Below are 18531 nucleotides of genomic sequence, written 5' to 3' on the forward strand. Positions count from 1 at the left end.
CCGAGTCCCGAGCGTGGACTGCATACAGGACTCGAGTCCCGGACGCGGACCGCACACAGGACTCGAGTCCCGGACGCGGACCGCACACAGGACTCGAGTCCCAAGCGTGGACTGCATACAGGACTTGAGTCCCGGACGCGGACCGCACACAGGACTCGAGTCCCAAGCGTGGACTGCATACAGGACTTGAGTCCCAGACTTATTCAGATTGAAGCCATTTCTTTTACAGCAGAGGTCTTTTCAAGGGATGGTTTTAACCCTTTGTCTCTTTCCCACTGCTAACATTTCAAATTAAAACCAGCATGGGCTAGGGCCCGAGGATTTTATTTTATCTGGCACATACCGCTGTCATTAAACACACTCGAAATGAGTGGGTTTAGTTCAAATAAAACTGCCTCCTCTTTCTCTCAGCTCAGCAAACATAAAATAGAAGCATCCCTCTGATACATTCAGAAGCAACACACGTCACGTCATGAGTAGAGGATCCATCTGGCAGGCTGACATAGTAATAAGTTTGCTTAATTGTCAGGTCAGGCATATTACAGATCCAGGCTGTCAGTCCCTTTATTACAGCTTTGTACTAGAGAATGTAAAACTCCTTGTACGGTGCGTGCGCGTGGATATTTTTGTGTGTGTGTGTGCGCGCGCACGCGCATAAGGAAATATAAGTAAGAAAAAGGGGATTCAATTAAGGAAAGAAATACCGACATCGAGTGTCAATAGCATCGACAAAGAGTGGTTCCCGTCACAACCTGGGAAGAACTGGGAGCAACTCCTACCTCTGAAGGATTGAAACCTAGGAGTGGAGGAAGCAGCAAGGGGGATTTTTATAGGGCATCATCTGCCACTGGCTTCTGGGAAAAGGCTCGGGAGTTAACTGAAGCCAAGGGGAGCCACTGTTTGCAGCAGCCAAATGCACACAAGGGAGCGATCACAGAATCACAGAAAATGAGGGTTGGAAGAGATGACCCCCTGCTCAAAGCTGGGAGCTGCTGATGCATGCCTGTCTCCCTTTCTCCCAGCCCGAAAGTCTAGATCCCCATTTACGGCTGGACTGGGTGGTTCAAGGCTCGGACCCTCGCCTCCGGATCCACAGCAAGAGCTATTACTCCCTCCATTGAGGGGCTGGGGGACCTCACATGTAGTCTATTTGCACCAAGTGGCCACGTCTACATGAGACGCTTACTGTGCAGTAGCTCATTATCACTGTGCTCATTACTACTGAGCCGTAGCGTTGCGGGGAACACGCTGTCATGCGATGCTACAGTGCAGTAGTAACGAGCTACTGCACTGGAGTAACGAGTTATTGCTCAGTGCCACAGGAAGGCGTGCGGGGACGCTACTGTGCGGTAATGCATCATTTGGTACTTGGGTATGCAAGTACTAAATGACCGTGCGGTAGCAACAGCATATCATGTAGACATGGCCTCTAAGCAGCAAACGCATTGTATGATTCGGGCTCCAACACTTTCCGCAGCTCCTGTCATCCAGATGGACTTCTGCAAACGTGACTCGACCGTCCCTTTTGTGTAGAAAGCTTTTCCCTGCTTTGTCTGAGCATTTTTAGTCCTCTCTGCCCATTACCTCGGTCAACTTGGCAATTATAGCTGTTATCGTCGCTTGGGAAAGCACTTTGAAATATTGTTCGGAGGAAAGAGGCTACCTCGAATTAAACCCTATTTTAGAGCTCTGCGGGCACGTGGGAATTTACACTCAGGGCAAAGTCCGTTCTCCAAAAGTTTTACTGTCCTTCGTTAGGCACGAGTGCGTTACCCAACAACGGCACGGCTCATTTCATGCGAGGCTTGCCAAGTACAGGCCGCTAAGATCTGCTTGAATCAAGCCCAAATGTGGGATATTGTCTGAAGTGTTGTAAAAACTGGGGGTTATCCAGGAATACCGACCTGCTCTTCTCATGTCACACAGGCCCAACCCGAACGCTGCAGAAGGATTTCGGTTTGTGGCCGTGCTCCTCTTTGTAGCCCAGACGCTTCTCACCCGGTTTCATGCACAGAGAGTCGATTTAGGCAGCAGCTGTTTCAACCGTGGGGACCAGTGTTGGGACCCGCCAAGCCACGTTGCATCAGGGCTATAGTCCAGACTCGTGCTACGGAGATCAGCCTCCGACTGGGAATCCCGCTGAACGTGGACAACCCTTGGCCTGGATGGATACAACAACCTTAGTAACCCCTCAACACGGTCCGGATAGTGCTGCTGGAAAGGGACCCTGGCAGCTCGCGGTTGCCATATCGATTGCCCACCATCTTTCAAAGCAACGAGAATGATCTGCAGCTTACAGACGTCCCTCTTGCAGCACAGCCTGGTGCTTACGTCGAGGTTTCGATCACCCCAAATGTTTTCCCATGTTGATAAAGGCACGATGGATAAGGCAGCATGCATCTGCAGCGCTGCCTCGTGCCAGGTGGAAACACAACTTTCCCCACGCGTCTTGGGGGCGCGTGTTGCTAGCAGAGACTCTCCTCCCGGCTCCTGCGTTGCTGTTTTTGCCACAGAGGATCCAACTCTTCTTCCCAGCATCCCCACGAACGCCGAGCGGCGTGCCAGATTTGTGACACCCACAACATGCCTTCATGGCTCATTATTTCTAAGGACAGCAATGCGCTGGCTTATCCACCTCTTACAAATCTCCCGGTGTCAGTCGCTCAGCCCAGAGATATGTGTTAGCTCGACCACAAATGATGGGCTAGATGCAAGGGTCACTGGTCTGTCTTATAGAGGAGGAAATGAACACAACGATCCCATCTGTCCTCAAAATATCTGAACATCCCTCAAATCACCCTGCCCCTTGCAATCGTCTGCCAACCCATCCAGAAGTATATCTGTGCAAGAGGGCTGCACGCACACGCACGCTCGCGGCACTGCGCATGTCTACGTGCAACTTTGCTAGCGTACTGTGGAAGCCAGGAATAAAATTAAGTTTCCATCGGCAAACAATGAGGGAGGGATTTCAAACAAGGGCTTCAAAAAAATCTCATTGTTTAGCCAGGTTCATTTCTCCCACCGACTGAGGGAAAGAAAAAAAGACAGTTAAGACTCACTGGACCAAAGCATTATTGATTTCACATTGAAATGACAGTGAGCTGGGGCACTCGCTCTTCGCTGCAAAGTAGCAGGGCTAGGTTTGTCTCACTATAATCATCTTCCCTATCTGAGTTTCCTTACCTACGCACCGGAGCCTGTCTCCACCGCCATATGGTGTTTCAGTGGTGATGCAAGCTAGCATAGACACCCTGACACAGACTGCAAGCCTGTTACGGAGCAAATGACAGCAACAGAGGACTGGGAAAATAAGAGCTACATCCCAACTACGTAGGTCAGCGAGCTGCATTTTTCTGTGATGCAAAGAGCTGTGAGTCAAGGAAGGAACTTCCTTTCTCGTCTCTAGTGAACCGGAATAATTTACAGCTATTAGAAGAGCTACGGTGAGGAGCCAGCAATTCATAACTTTTGTATAGCATTGGAGCTTTTTTTTTTTTTTTTTTTTTAATTATTTTAAGTCCACGCAAGCTTTAATATACAGAGAGAGATGATGAATCTCGGCACTGCCATCACATCTCAATAGCTTCCAGACAGGAAGGCAAAAGGCGATCAATAAGAGAAAATACAGACACATCCCCTTAAACTGTCCACAGATGCATCTGCCTGGTCCTTTAACGGCTTTGGGCTGGGAACATCTTGCAGCAATTCTGAGGCAAAGCCAGGCTATAAATGCATCATGTAGATTTATGCACTGGTAACGAGGCTGGGGGTTTGGAACGACCTGGCTGACTCTTGTACTGCTGCAGGGCACTTGCTCCCACCACGCCCAAGCTGAAATGACCACTCCACCCTCTGTCTATGTAGCGGAGGAGTAGGGGGGAGCTCTGGTCAGTAGATGGGTGTTGTATCAAGGTGGCTTGAGAGACAGGATGATCCAGCAGTTGCATGCACCAACCTGGGGTGCAGACAGACCTCCCCACTCAATAGGAAGCAACTTGGACTCTCTGCGCCTCATTAAACTAAGTGTTACCATCTACACATGCACAGAAATTACTCTGCAGTAGATTAGTCTAATGTGCCATACAGGTACTAAAAATCAGGGCATTAAACTAATGCACTGAAGTGCACGTGTAGATGCTGACCAGGAGCAAATTGCTCCCGGTCAGCCTAGGCAACAGGGGGTGGGGAGAGATGTCCCAGCTTGGTGCATTAGGGTCCCAATCTCTATGCGGCTGGGAGGCAGCTGCCCGGCAGCCACGACAGCTCTCCCCCATGCCTTGGAGGTTGGGACCAGGCTCCATGTTCCCTGCCAGTCCCATCTGTAAAATGGGGAGACCAACACCAGGGCGTGGCTAGGATACATGCACTCGAGATGAGGTGCCCTGGTACGGATGGATACCCATGGTCCACTGCAGTTATGGCCTTTTCTGGGAAAACATTTTCCTCCAATGCACTTAAATCCACTGAACTGGTGCAGCTGGGGTAGACCCCTGCTCCCCTCTTACTGCACAGGAGTGCACTGCAAGACAGCCCTGGGATCTGCTGCTGGTCTCCAGGCAGAGTTGAAGGAGATGGGTCTGAGCTACGCACTGAACAACTCGGCGATGCTCATGCAGCTGAGTGGAAGTGCACAAGCCGGGGGCTTGCACGGAGCCCCTTGACACACCCCTGACACCCCAGAGCTTTGCTGGAGAGGAGGGGCATATTGCTGACATCAGCCACCCGTTTGCAAGCCGAAGGCACGGCCCCTGCATCAGCAATCTCCTGCCACGGATGGCAAAACCCCGGTGTTAGCAGAACCAGGATTTCACGCTGCATCCAGGGCCCTTTATAGAAATCTTGCAAGGAATCAACTCCTTGGAGCCTGTTGCACCGAAAGAAAGGGGAGTTTTCAGTTTGCACGTGCAGGAGAGCAGGGATGGATGGGCTCATGCTTGCACCCCTGGAAAGGACGCACTGGTCCGAAGGAGAGCAAGGAGGAGGAGGCATGGCCACAGCAGACATTGGTGCAATAGTCTGGGATCAGTTATCCCATCCAGTCTAGGAGGCAACCAGGCTCTAGAGCACCCAAACAACGCCCCAATCTATGGCCATTCTGGATTAAAGTGCTTGTGGGAGGGGGACACATGCTGGCATTTGCTTACAAATCCACCAAACAGAGCAATGCTCCCGGCGACACATGTTAAGAGCAATCCCGGTGCTGAAAAGATCACTGCTGCGTGCCCTGGATTTATATGCCATCATCCCTCCAACCCCCACCTTGGGACGAGGCAGCTGATGGAAACAACTCGCTGGCTGTAGCTCTTGGGGCCTGGTGGAGATCAGAGCAAAAGGGACCATTGCTTGCACGCTCTGGGCCCAAAGGTAGCAATGCCTAGGGGGTTAAACACCAGCGGTACAGGCACAAGTGATGTGCTGCAGTCCTAGACCCTCCCTGGCCGTTCATGCCGTCCATCACCCTTTCACAGGGGTGGGCTGGCCCCGTGCCGAGCCAAACCCCCACTGGGTTATACACGACAGGAGAGCAACTAACCCACTGCTATATGGGAGAGCCGGGCTCAGTCCCTGCCAGGACAGGATCGCAGTGAGCGCTCAGGCAAGCTGCTTCCTCTCTCTAGGTACATCCATGCCCCATCCCGGGCTTTCTTGGGTAAGAAATAGGGGCAGACACTCAAAACTTTGCCTCCAGTGAGCTTAAGGACAGGGGGAACGCCTGCAACTGCTTCACCGCCGCGTGTCTGAGCTTGGTGCATGCAAGTGGGGTGGGACCCACCAGAGATGCCATGTGCCTCAGTTTCCCCATCTGCAAACTAGGAATAACACTTCTCTACCTCAAAGGGAGCGCTCTGATGGGGAAACCGCTGACTTCAGTAAGGCTGAAGCGATGCTGTAGCCATGCTGGTCCAGGAAATATATCACCTGCAAACACTCCTGCCTCGATGTCAATAAGGCATTCAAATATGGAAGCCCGCATAAGGAGGCTCGGCATGATCTGGCTGTGTTGCTCCACCCCAGAGGTGGCTGCATGCCCGGGGCTGACATGTACGTAGCTTGTGAAGCCCTCTGGGTGATTGTGGGAAAAGGGATTATTCATTACGATTTCTATGATGAATATTACCCGAGTGGCACGTCATAAGCAGTCATGTCAGAGCAACAAGTGGCTTGTTCCTTAAGGGGATGGTGAACAGGTGATGTTGGTCCCACTGAAAGATAAAAGCTAGGAAACCGAATCCGATAAGCTCTGGGATAGCGTGACCTGCTCTACGAAGGTACGGGACATGCTGTTCCACCATCCGCAATGCAACATTAATGAATGCAGAAGGAAAAATACAACTTACGAGGCACTATTTGCTTTTGATCGCCACTCCCAAAGTCAATATTTATGCTCATCCGCATGCAACGTTTGGCAACGTGCAGTACATTCAACACGAGGTCTCATCGAAAGCTGTAACCGAGCATGCGAGCAAAAACAAACGGGGCACGGGACCTGGAAATGTCACCTGAGAAGCAAAAAACGTTTTAGAAAGCCACCTGGGTTTTCTTCTACATGAATAAAAAGAAGTAGCAGGTGGGGAGGGAGGACGCTTTCGTTTCAACCTGGTGAGAGAACAGGAAAGAATAATAATATGTAAAGGTCATTCTTATCCGGTTCATCTGTGACAAGCTGATAATCTGGGATCTTGGAAAACGTACCAAAAAAATATCTTAGCGGACATGCTCTTATCAAAAGGATTAATGCTTAATACATGCCAACAGATGCAACAGATACAAACATCTGCTCATCACAACCACGTCAGCTCGTTGGCTGGCACCCACGGGCGAAGGAGGAAATTCCTACCCTCTAAAGATAGGGCATCATGCAAGCACCTCCTGGACGTGCAAATCCCCAGGTCCCCTAGGGTGCCACACCTGCTGCACCAGGATCCCCTGCCGGCACTTGTGTGGGTGAGGATATGCAACTCAGACCCTGCAGCCGTGCTCACAGGGGACGAACTCCAGACCCCAGAGAACAAAACACTTGGAAGGCAATGAGGCAATTCAGACAAGGTTTCTGGGGTAAATTTGATATCTTGTATTAGACCAACCAGTCTCACCCCTGCCTGCCATGCAGACATAGCCTGGAGGTGAAGTGACGGGACCCAACCTTCATCTCCCAGCCCACACGGAGGGGATGCTAGCAGTTACCAGCAGGCCTGGATGGAGGAGGCATGTGCAGAAACGTGACCTGGCCTATGCCCGCTTTCACAAGCTTCCCCTCCCCAGCAAGATCAGGGCCTTTCCCCTCACCCCCCAATAAAAGCTTAACATTTTCCACTAGGAAAATGCAACAATGGAAAGATTCAGAGAAGTCCTGCAACATCCAAAACTGGCAAATCCCACTGATTTAGCACCTCTCAGATCCATGCCCTCATTCATGAACCTTCAATGCTGCACCATCGACATATTCGATGGTGGGGGGAAAAACCAACCCAAATTGTTCAAAACCAACTGAATTCACTTGCACCTTCTCTTCACCCCCAAACCATTGCCCCAGGGGCGCTGCATCGTTAGAGGAAGATATAGCTGTTGCCTAACAGCTGAGCCAACACTCATTAGATCGGACCTGAAATATTTCTGCAAAGCAAGTTATTTTTGCAGCCCAGTAAAATCACACGAGGCCAGCAAGGTGTGCACCTGGGCTAGTAAATCATAGAAACCATGGAAAATGAGGGTTGGAAGGGACTTCAGGAGGCCATCTAGTCCAACCCCCTGCTCCAAGCAGGATGCATTTTTCAATGATACTTCAGGTCTTTATAGAGCTTCTCCATTGCTCCCACAATCCAAGTCTGATCTACCACCACAGAAAAACCTGTTCAATGGGCTGGAAAGCTGTACCACTTGGCAGCTGGCAAGCTTGAGTCATAGCTGGAGATACAGGCTGAAAGATAAATGCAAAACCTACAGCTGTGCCTATCTGACTCGGAAATAAAGGGGGGGAAGAGGTGCAAATTAGAGCCACCCAAGAAAGGAATGCTCCAAGGAAGGCATGTCTGCACGTGCGCTTTAATGCGTGTTAGCCTATTTTAATGCGCATTAAGGCATCACAAAAAAGTGTTCTTTAGCTAATGCGGATTAAAATAGGTTAATGCACCTTATTCTAGCACCTCACAATGGAGGTACTGCATTTAATGCGCATTACCCAAAGCACGTTAATGAGCATGCAGACGCGCCCAGAGTTTCAGATGCAGCGATGTCTGCTTGTTCCCTGGCTTCTAGCGCCGCGGTGCAAACGGTTCCATCCTGTTCCAACACCGAGAAAGCAAAATATGCCCCTCACCTTATCACCACTTTTGTTGCTATCCCTGACTGGCTGTCACGAGAAGTGATGGAATAATAGCCCGTGCTGTCAAATATTTCAATCCGCCTTAAGTGCCAGCTATTAGAAGTTACTATTTTCCAATATCTTTGGATCTGAAGGAAAATGTCTCCCTGGATTTTTAAAAAATTATTATTATTATTATTACAGTTCTGCAACGCATTGTGAAACTTTACTTTTCTTGTCCTTTTCCCTCTGAACAAATGCACAGGCTTCCTCGCTCGGGCTGACTGACACATCGCTGCTACCGGGAAGGGAACGGCGCTGCGTGCTGGGAGCAGAAGATGGAGAGACAGGATTACTGGGGTCTATTTCTGGCTCTAAGCCCTCAGGTAAATCACTTAGCTCTGGGCTCTGTTTTCCCTCTCTATAAACCGAGGATAATACCCACTTTTACTCTTATTCTTTGTATTCCAGTCTCACCCAGAGGCTGCAGCCAAAAGCAAAGCCCCGTTTTACTATATATATTCACCAGCCGTTCTTCCTTAATGGGCTTAACAAGCTGACTAGACAAGGCAGACAGGGAGGAGGAGAGGGAGCGTGGGGGACATTAATTGTCTTGGTGGCTCTTCAGGTTGCTGGTGGGTCGGTCTCCAGCGGGGAACCCATCTGGTTCCCCGCTGAAGCAAAAGCCTCCGAGGGATGTGGCGGGGCTGACCGCCAAAGCCCTCTGCAAAGTTTCGAGCATGGCACAGCTTTGGCATGCCCCTCTGCATGCAGCAGCTAGAAGGTACGGAGCCAGGTAGACTCTGCCTACAAGCAAACCCATGGCTGACATTGAGCCCGGCACCCTCGCGGACTTTCATCCAGCCGGGCAGAAGCTCGACGAGGAAAACGAGAGAACGAGCTGGCAGACCCCAGACAAAGCAATCGGCCTCCGATACATCATTCACGGCAGGACGAGAGGACCCCAGCTTTCAGCCGCGGCTATTTCTATAGCACTTGGCTTTGGCAGCCCCCGTCGAAGGCTCGTGCTCTCTTCACGGCGACTGCACGCGCCTTTGTGTGTTTGCCTGTTTTCTCCGAGGATGAACATCCCTCCTCCAGGTGGGAATTCAGCACGTGGGTAATTGCGGACCGTTGGCTGCGCCTCCTCCATCCAAGAGCATTAGGGAATTTTTGAAGCGCGACTACCCAAAAAAATGAAATCAATAAACCTTTAAAAAGGACAGCTCTCAGGCATTCAGGCCCCTCCGTGGTGCCTGGGGTAAACACAGCGACTGCTAGGGACTCCTTTGCTTCAAAGGGGAACGCTGCTTTCACCATAAGACCGGCGGCCTTGCTGGAAAGCAAATAACACAAATCACCAGGGTAAATACAGCGGGTATTGAGGGGATTTTACAGCCTGTGCTATAAAGGACATAAGAGTTGTTGGTCTAATGTTCCCTCCTCACCTTAAATATCCAGAAATCGTTGTATTGCAGCCTCCAAGCTAGCTCCTCATCCCACCCTTTGGATACCCCAACCTCACCCTTCCTAAGCCCAGTCTGAGAAAACAAAAAAACCTGGACAATTTGGTCTGGAGGAAGAAAGCTATTCCAGTGAGTGCATCTACATTAGACACTTTACTGCACATTAGACTGGTATGATGCATAGTAAAGCGTCACCGGCTACACATGTGCAGCTACTATGATGCAGTAGATTAGTCTAACATGTCATTTTCTAGTACCTGTAGATATAGGTACTAGGAATCAGTACATTAAACTAATGCACTGAAGTGCACACGTAGACGCTGACCAGGAGCAAATTGCTCCCAGTCAGCCTAGGCAGCATGGGGTGGGGAGAGCTGTCCCAGCTTGGCACATTAGGATCCTGAACTCCATGTGGCTGGGAGGCAGCTACCCGGCAGCCTAGACAGCTCTCCCCTACCTTGCATGGATCAGAACCAGCCCCCGTGCCCCCTGCCAGCCAGGAGCTGGCACCCAGGGGAGCCTGGAGCTCCCCTTGGCTGCTGCAGGGGGGCAGAGCAGGCCAGGAGCAGCCCTAAGCTGTACTGCTCCCATCCAAAGCAAATTTGCTCCTGATGGGTGCGCATTCAGATGCGTGTCGGGGTGCAATTCAGCATGCCTGAATTTTCTGTGTAGAAAATTCAAGCACATTAATTGCATATGTAGATGCACCCAGTGATACATTGTATATGGGGCCACTAATCTCCACCCAGAGGTGGCTGCATTTAGGGAACACTGCCTTAGAGACAGTGGGTGGGTGTTGTTTGGAGAGAAAGTCCCAAATAGAAACCTAAAAGACAAGATGACTATGCACTACTCAAGTTGAGTATGCGACTTTTCAAATTTCAAAATTTTAGCAAAATTTGTCCAGAGCAAGAATTTGTTATGGAATTTTCCTCTAAATTCCCCTTCCAATTTTTCAACCGACTTCAAGGTTGTTCAAGCACGTGGATATTTTAAATCAAGAACATTTCTTTTCCTCCAACAAAGGGTTTCCTGGTCATCGTTTTGGGTTTTCAGAAAGCCTCTCATTCAGCCTAACTGACGTGATGCACAACTTTCTCCAAGCATGAAAGACTGAGATGGGCAGCTGCAATGTCAGGTTATCCAAAATATTGTGTCTCCTGCCATAGAGTTGCCCAGCTCTGTGGCTCTGCAGAGTCTCCTTCACAGCCTTCCTCTCCTTCCCCATGGCTGCAGGAGTTCATATGCAGCCGGGGTCCCTAAACATGGACCTTTCATGGAGATCACACAACAGAAAGCAAGCCTGGTTTCCCATGTGCTGCAGCTAAAGATGAGGCTTACATCCTCTGCTTTCCTGCTGTCCTTTAAGTGTGCAATTTTGAAATGAAAACAACACTTTCATGACTTTTGGTGGCTCCTGTGACTCACACTAATAGCCAGGGTCTGGGTGGCCCTGTGGTTAGTTATGGAGCTTTTCCTTGGTAGGTCACAAGCTCTAACCAGCAGGTTCATGCGGACAGAAAGCCGCTCCTCATCTGCACTGACCTACATGAGACAGATTAATGATGTCTAGAAATCCTCCTCCTCCACAAGAGACTCTCTTGACTCAGGAGAGAAGACAAAACCTAACTAGGGAGAGAAGACTGAAGTGATCTTTCACTCTGCGGTCTCCCTGGGTCGCAGATGAGTCACACGAGGAGGCAGCGGCTTGCCCAGAGACATGGAAGAAACATTTAGGTAAAGCAGCCCCCGGGCTGAGACGGACAGTCATAAGGAGAGATGGTAAAGAGAGGTAAATGGCCTGGGCCCATTCTCCTGCTGAGCTAAGTGGTGGGTGAAACCATCACCCACTGCACTTTACCCCACTTGGGAGCAACGAAGATGCTGTCCCAAGGTTAAGGGATATTACTGAGTTCCCCTCTTCGGGCCAGAGTCACGCTGATAGACTCGGAGAAAAATTGGGTGAAGCCAACCTTCACCAGAGCTATGAAACAAGGAGCAATGGGCTCAAGTTGCAGCAAGGGAAGCTGAGGTTGGATATTAGGAAAAATGTTTTCACCAGGAGGGTGGTGAAGCACTAGAACAGGTTACCCAGAGAGGTGGCGGACTCTCCATCCATGGAGGTGTTGAAGACCCGGCTAGATAAAGCCTTGGCTGGGATGATGTAGTTGGGGCTGGTCCTGCTTGGGGCAGGGGGTTGCACTAGATGTGACCTCCTGAGCTCCCTTCCAGCCTGAATTTTCCATCTTCTGCACCTGAAGTCATTAACCGGTCAGGAAGCCGGGGTGCTGCAGCGGATCCCACAAGCTTTCTCCGTACTCAATACCACTGGCGTCACCATGAGCTGCAACCAGGCATTTCGGTTGGGAGTCCAGCCCATCCGAAACCTTACCCAACTTCTAGGCTACACGCTTACCTGGATCCTCAAGAGTCAAACCAAAGCAACTCCATCTACTTTTAGGACCTACTGATTTATAGACAGGACGTTTCCATAAGGCACCACTTTTAAGATACCGTAGGCAACAATCAATCACCATCACAATCCTTATTTAGGGCCAGATTCTACCCTCTTTACTCCCTGGGTCCCACTGACAGCGCAAACATGGTCCAAAAGACCAAGGGCACATCGAATGGGAAGTTACACCCATAGGAGGTGAGATGAGTGAAGTAAACCTCTCTCACGACACCTTGCGACTTCCCTGCGGACACACTTGCTTCGGCATAAGAAAGCTGTTTCTCCATTTAGCTGGTGTCACTATGGAAGTGTTGAAAGAAAAGGGGACTCCTCCGGTTTCCCCCCATAAGCACTTTTATTCCAAAATAGCAGCGTGCCATGGGGAAGTTATAGTGGTAGAAACAGAGTGGTTTAACTACACGGGGAAAATGGTCTGCTACACAGACCGCCCTGACTCTCTTCCCCTCGCTAGACCCATCACCTGGGTCGGCTGGAGGTGGTTTGTGAAGGTTTGATGCAATAAATGTGCTGATTTCCCAGTTCAGTCTCACCTATTCCTACTACAAAGCTGTCAAGTGACTGATTCTTTTTTTTTTTTTTTCTATATACTTATTGCAGATCAAATAAAGAACAAACTTCAAAGCCCTGCAGTTCGGTTCTACCCTTCAAGGACTTGCTCAAGTTCTTTTTAATTACAGCAGATGACACGTTCAACTCTGGCATTTTCTTTTTCTAGCAGCTATGGCTAATAGTTGGTGTAATTATATTTTTCACAGGACTTAATTATGTTAACCAATAAATACTGAAAAGTCTAATGAATGGAACAAGAGACAGTTCACTCCATATCAAAGCCATGCTTCCACTTTTCTCCTGCCCTGTTGTGGCTGGCTGTTAGAGCAAATCCCCTTTAAAAGATCACCCTGACATTGCTAGACATAGCGGGGCAATCTGCATGGCTGGCCTCTAATTACAGGCAGAAACATCTCACCTAACTGCATGTGCAAGCTGTGAATTTATGTGCATGAATCAGGAGACAAGATCTCAGGGTCACCAACTTTATGAACTGGAATACGCGGCACGACTCCATTGAAACTAGGCTGTGCCATCAGATCCTAGGTAGCCAAGTATGTGCTTTTCTGATTTTTACCTCGGGGTACAAAGCCACACAAGAACACTGTCCTTTCTGCTACTCCATACCTCGGATGAAAGAAACAACCCACGGCAAGCACATCTCCATCTTGTCGCATCAACCCCATGACATGTTTAGCGAGGTATCCAAAAGAGCCCGGAGAGGAGGAATGCAAGCAAATATAAATGACTGAATGCCATGATCCTGATACCTGAACACAACCCCACTTATGGGTAGCACCATAGTAACGGTTGACCTTTTATCTTAATGATGTTTCTCCCCCAGTGGAAAAGGCCCAAATTCATGTCTGCTTTACTTTGTCCACAGTTTTATACAGAGTAACTGATTCAGATTGCTTCTAAGAAGCAGAAGGATGATGTTGTAGTTTTGCATGAGAGCCGTTTCATGTTGCATGAGAGCCATAAAGACAAAAAAAAAGGCCAATTTTTTTTTGTTTTGAGGCTACTGCAGTGAGGTTGGTTATGCAAAAATCAAACAAAACAGAAGGCCAAGACACCACTAACTGATTTGCAAATGGGATGGGAGGGAAAGGAATCGAAAGCACTGGCATTTAAACTAACTCTTTCCCCAGTGCACGAGTTTTAAAACTCTCATCGACCCTGGCAGAAGCAAATTAAGGCAACACTGGGTACTTTTACAAATTTCATCCACACAGTACACTTTTGCCATCACTGCAGGCATGTGAAGCATTCTAGATAATGGCTAAAAAGGTAAACCAGAAGACAGGGTAGATTAGCACCTTACAGATTAACCAAAGTATGTATGTACGGGCATGTGCAAGTCTGTATGCACATATATATATGCATATGCATTGGCATGTGCAAGTGTGTATGCACACATCTATATGCATGCTCATGTGCATATGCAAGTATGTATGCACACATCTATATGCATGCGCCTGGGCATGTGCAAGTGTATGCACACATCTATATGCATGCGCCTGGGCATGTGCAAGTGTATGCACACATCTATATGCATGTGCAAGTGTATGCACACATCTATATGCATGCGCCTGGGCATGTGCAAGTATGTATGCACACATCTATATGCATGCGCCTGGGCATGTGCAAGTATGTATGCACACATCTATATGCATGTGCATAGGCATGTGCAAGTGTATGCACATATCTATATCCATGCGCCTGGGCATGTGCAAGTGTGTATGCACACATCTATATGCATGCGCATGTGCATATGCACACACATATATGCATGTATACACACATGCACATACCCGTACATACATACACACACGTGTGTGTGCATGTTTGTGAGCTGAAGCTCACTTTAAACTTTTGGGCCTAAGGAGATCATAATCAAATACAGACAAACCCCACGCACAGGGCCCACAGGCTGCTTCACCTTTATCTTTGATTGACTTGGAAATTTTAATCCAATTCCAACATCATTTGAACATGCACACTGTAGAGACACAGCAACCTGCATGTGTAGAGAGGGAGAGGGGCATGCACACACATACACCCAGTTTTTTGTTTTACACACACAGAAGATAGCATTATTAGGAGAAGGGAAGAAAAAATATGTGTAACTACTTCAGCTGGTTTTGGACACCCTACCAAAATGCCATTAGACAGTCTCTTTTCCACGGGCTAAAAGAAAATCACAGCACATAACATTCACACATCTGCTTCCTAGGTGCTCCCTGCATTTGAGTGATAAAAATCTACCCGACTCCCGTCAGCCCTGCAGCCCAGATCTAGGCATGGAACAGCAAGCGGGATCCCATCCTGCCTTGTTGCCTTATCAACCAGTGACAGCTGAGCTATGATCCATGCATCTTCACTGGTAGCGATTAGGCCATGAAAGCAGAACGAGCACAGCTTGGTATTCAGATATCTGGATCAGGCTGCAATGGCGACAGATAACAGCGTAATGGCACTTGTAAAGGGAGCACGCTGTTCATGCAGCAGCTATCATGGAAGGAAAAGCCTGGAGGACAAGATGCTATTTTTACGGTCACATTTCTATCACCTCAAACACACGCCGAAACACGTCTGCTCCAAAGCACCCTGGAGCAGGTCCCCTTCCAGAGTGCTGCCTTCCCTCTGGCGTGCATGCCGGGATGATCCAGAGATGCAAACGGGCAGGCTCCTTCCAGCGAGCACAAACCCATTTGCAGATGGCTCCAGGAATCGCCTCTAGCCAAATTTCTACTCTCTGTGTACAAAACACACCATGCAAGCACAGGGCTCGGCACGAACCTGTTGAACCCGAGGCTTGTACGGGGAGCTGCTCTCCAAGTCCGCCAGGATGCTGGTCAGAGAGTCGATCTCCGCATCTAAGCTGGATCGCCTTTCCTCCAGGGTCTTGCCGCCAGGATTTGCCTAGGAAAGGAAGGAGCAACATTTCAAGCCATGTAAACGACTCGGTCCAGCAGCTGGGTTTGGATTTTCGTTCCAGAGCATCGCCCCCATCCCCGGGTGGAAAGCCCCAAGCCCTACAATAGCAATCTGCCTTGAATCCTTAGCTGTAGCTCCTAGGAGGAGACTCTCACTCCTTATAGGCATGGACAGAGCTCAGCAAAATGGGGCCCTTAGCCAGGTGGATCCCATCATGCAAGCTAACAGCAGCAGAGCGGTCCCCTGATTGCAGCGGTAAGGTCTCCATGAACTCGGCTCACGCCGTTCTGTTCCGACCGCCTTCCCTTCTCCCACAGCCGCTCCCCGAGCCAAATCCATCCTCTCCCTTTGGCTCCGCGTCTCTTCCAGGTAGATGGTATTTCAGAGCATCATTTGAGGAGCAAAGGGATGGCTGCGTGGTTTACAGCACTCCTCCGTCATCCATCCTCAGCGGAAATGGCAACTTGGCCAAACGCAGAGACCGTGCAAAGCAGTCAGGCTCTGGTCTGCTAAGCTCATCCATGCCGAGGCATTCATTAGCTCCTAACGATTATTAAACCTTATTGCATAATGATGAATTTGAGCAGCCTGACAAGGAAATGGACTTTCCGATAGGCTTTATATGCACGAGCATGTCATCGAAAAGGTGCAGCCTCGGGTCAGAAACTATTCAGAAGGAATCTTTTTTTTTATTATTATTATTATTATTACAAAAGCTCATTTTAAAAAGTGTCCATCTAAACGAATGCTCTGACCCGCTTTCTCACAGGACTCGCCGAGATCCTTTTTTTCCTGGCTAGGATGAGATTTGGAAACCCGAAATGCTGCTAAAATTCCCATTTGATTTGCACAGTGGTGTCTTACGTTTCTTTTCCTCCCTCTCATCATTTCACTGCTTGAATGATGGTTAACACTCGCAGCCCACTGGCTGCAGCCCGTCCCCTAAGTGCTGCGCGGGCGTCCGAGAGGAGACCACCCTACCCGGACCAGTTTGGAGCCTGGACAGAGAAGGCAGGCAATGGGTATGAGGAGACAAGGATCCCAAGATGTCACCCAGTATCACCCAGTGGCTTCCCACTGCCATACTGGCCATAGCAGTGGCCCGTCAGATTCCAACAAATCTCCTAAATACCCCATCATTACAATAGCAGACGGTGAAAAAGCACCTAATTGATGGCAAGGGCACAAGAAGAACCACCCAGCTGGTTAGTGGCAAGGGCACGAATATAACCCAGGTGTCTTGAGGCCGAGTCCGGTGTCCTCACCACCAGGCCACATTGCCTCTAGGGCAGTTTGGCTTGCTAGGTAGTTGCTAGACGGTTTCCTTGCCAAGCTCTCACCCTCCGGTGGTAAAACATCTAAGGCCACGTCCACACTACAGGAGCTACTCCTGATTAAGTAGAGCAGCGAGGCTGCAGTGGTGCGAATGCAGCCCTGCAAGGAGGAAGGGGTTTATCTGTCACCAGGACTCCCCCAGACACGGGCACTTTGGCCAGCACAAGCCACCAGACCTGCATCAACATGAGTAGTTTGCTGGCAGAGCCCCATCGGCTATGGCAGTGCGGGGGGGAGCTTTTTGGCAGGCATCCCACAAGCTAAACCCTATGTCCTCCTTGAGGGCCACCTTGATGCATTTCCCCTGCCTGCTCTGCTGCTCTGCTTTCTGCTCCCTTGCCTGTGCTCCTGGCCCAACCTGCTCCCCTGCTCTTTCTGTTCTCTCCTGATCTGCTGCTCTGCTTTCCTTTCCCTCCCCCATCTCTTGTGTCTAGTATCCGGAGTCCTGTGTCCAGCTGTGAGCCCCCACTGCAGAAAGGACATGGACACATTGGAGAGAGTCCAGTGGAGGGCAATGAAAATGGTTGTGGGGCTGGGGGACAGGACTGGTGAGGAGAGGCTGAGACAAATGGGCTGATTGAGTCTGCAGAAGAGAAGACCGAGGGGGATTGAATAGCAGCCTTCACCTCCCTGCAGGGGGGCTGCAAAGAGGATGGAGCTGGGCTGGTCTCAGTGGGCGCAGATGACAGAAGGAGCAATGGGCTCAAGTTGCAGCAAGGGAAGTTGTGGTTGGATATTAGGAAAAACTCTCTCACTAGGAGGGTAGTAAAGCACTGGAAAGATGATCTGGAGAGGTGGTGGAACCGCTATTCTTGGAGGTTTTTAAGACCCAGCTTGATATCCCTTGGCTGGGATGATGTAGTTGGGGCTGGTCCTGCTTGGAGCAGGGGTTGCACTAGATGTGACCTCCTGAGGTCCCTGCCAGCCCTTTTTTCCTACGATCCTACTGCATGCCACACACAGAGGCCGGTGGCAGGGTGGCCACCCCTCAGCCACAGGGTCCGAGTGTTTCATGGCTCCTCTGTGATACAGCTGGGCTGGCAGGACACTGTAATAGTCCTTTTATTGCAGCACCGCAGGGATAAAAGGACCTCCATAAAAGTCTGGGGTGGGCGGCAAGGGGGGAAATACCTGCAGGATTCTCTCGACTGCCTCGAAGCTTATTAAGGAACGCTGCATTTATTTAAAATAAAAAGACATAATTAAATGCAAGGCTAAATTCAACCTGTCTTCACCCCCCCATCTCTACTCCTTTGTAGTAAATTAAGAGCACGACCCTGCGAATGCTCACAGAATGAGAGAAGCGGGGCTGGACGGGATCTCCATAGCTCATCTAGTGCAACTCCCTGCCTGAGGCAGGATCAATCCCATCCACACCATCCCATACACACCCAGCGTGTAACCTCTTAGCAACGACACATGCACATTCCCACACGGCTGCTCGTGCAGGTGTCATGGCTCTG

General features: G+C 49.8%; 1 protein-coding gene across 28 annotated transcripts in view; it reads right to left on the reverse strand.

The window, feature by feature from the left end:
- Nucleotides 1–18531, reverse strand: part of LPP (LIM domain containing preferred translocation partner in lipoma) — a 432466-nt gene that overhangs the window by 189448 nt on the left and 224487 nt on the right. For 27 of the 28 annotated variants that reach the window (XM_025202699.1, XM_014519363.2, XM_025202677.1 and 24 more), the window contains one exon: nucleotides 15596–15718. The exons of the other annotated variant lie outside the window; for it this stretch is intronic. In XM_025202699.1, coding sequence (XP_025058484.1) covers nucleotides 15596–15718 — 123 coding nt within the window. The remainder of the gene's footprint in view (nucleotides 1–15595; nucleotides 15719–18531) is intronic. 28 annotated transcript variants of the gene reach the window in all.

The sequence above is a fragment of the Alligator sinensis genome, unplaced genomic scaffold (genome assembly GCF_000455745.1).
Source record: "Alligator sinensis unplaced genomic scaffold, ASM45574v1 scaffold301_1, whole genome shotgun sequence".
Lineage (NCBI taxonomy): Eukaryota > Metazoa > Chordata > Crocodylia > Alligatoridae > Alligator > Alligator sinensis.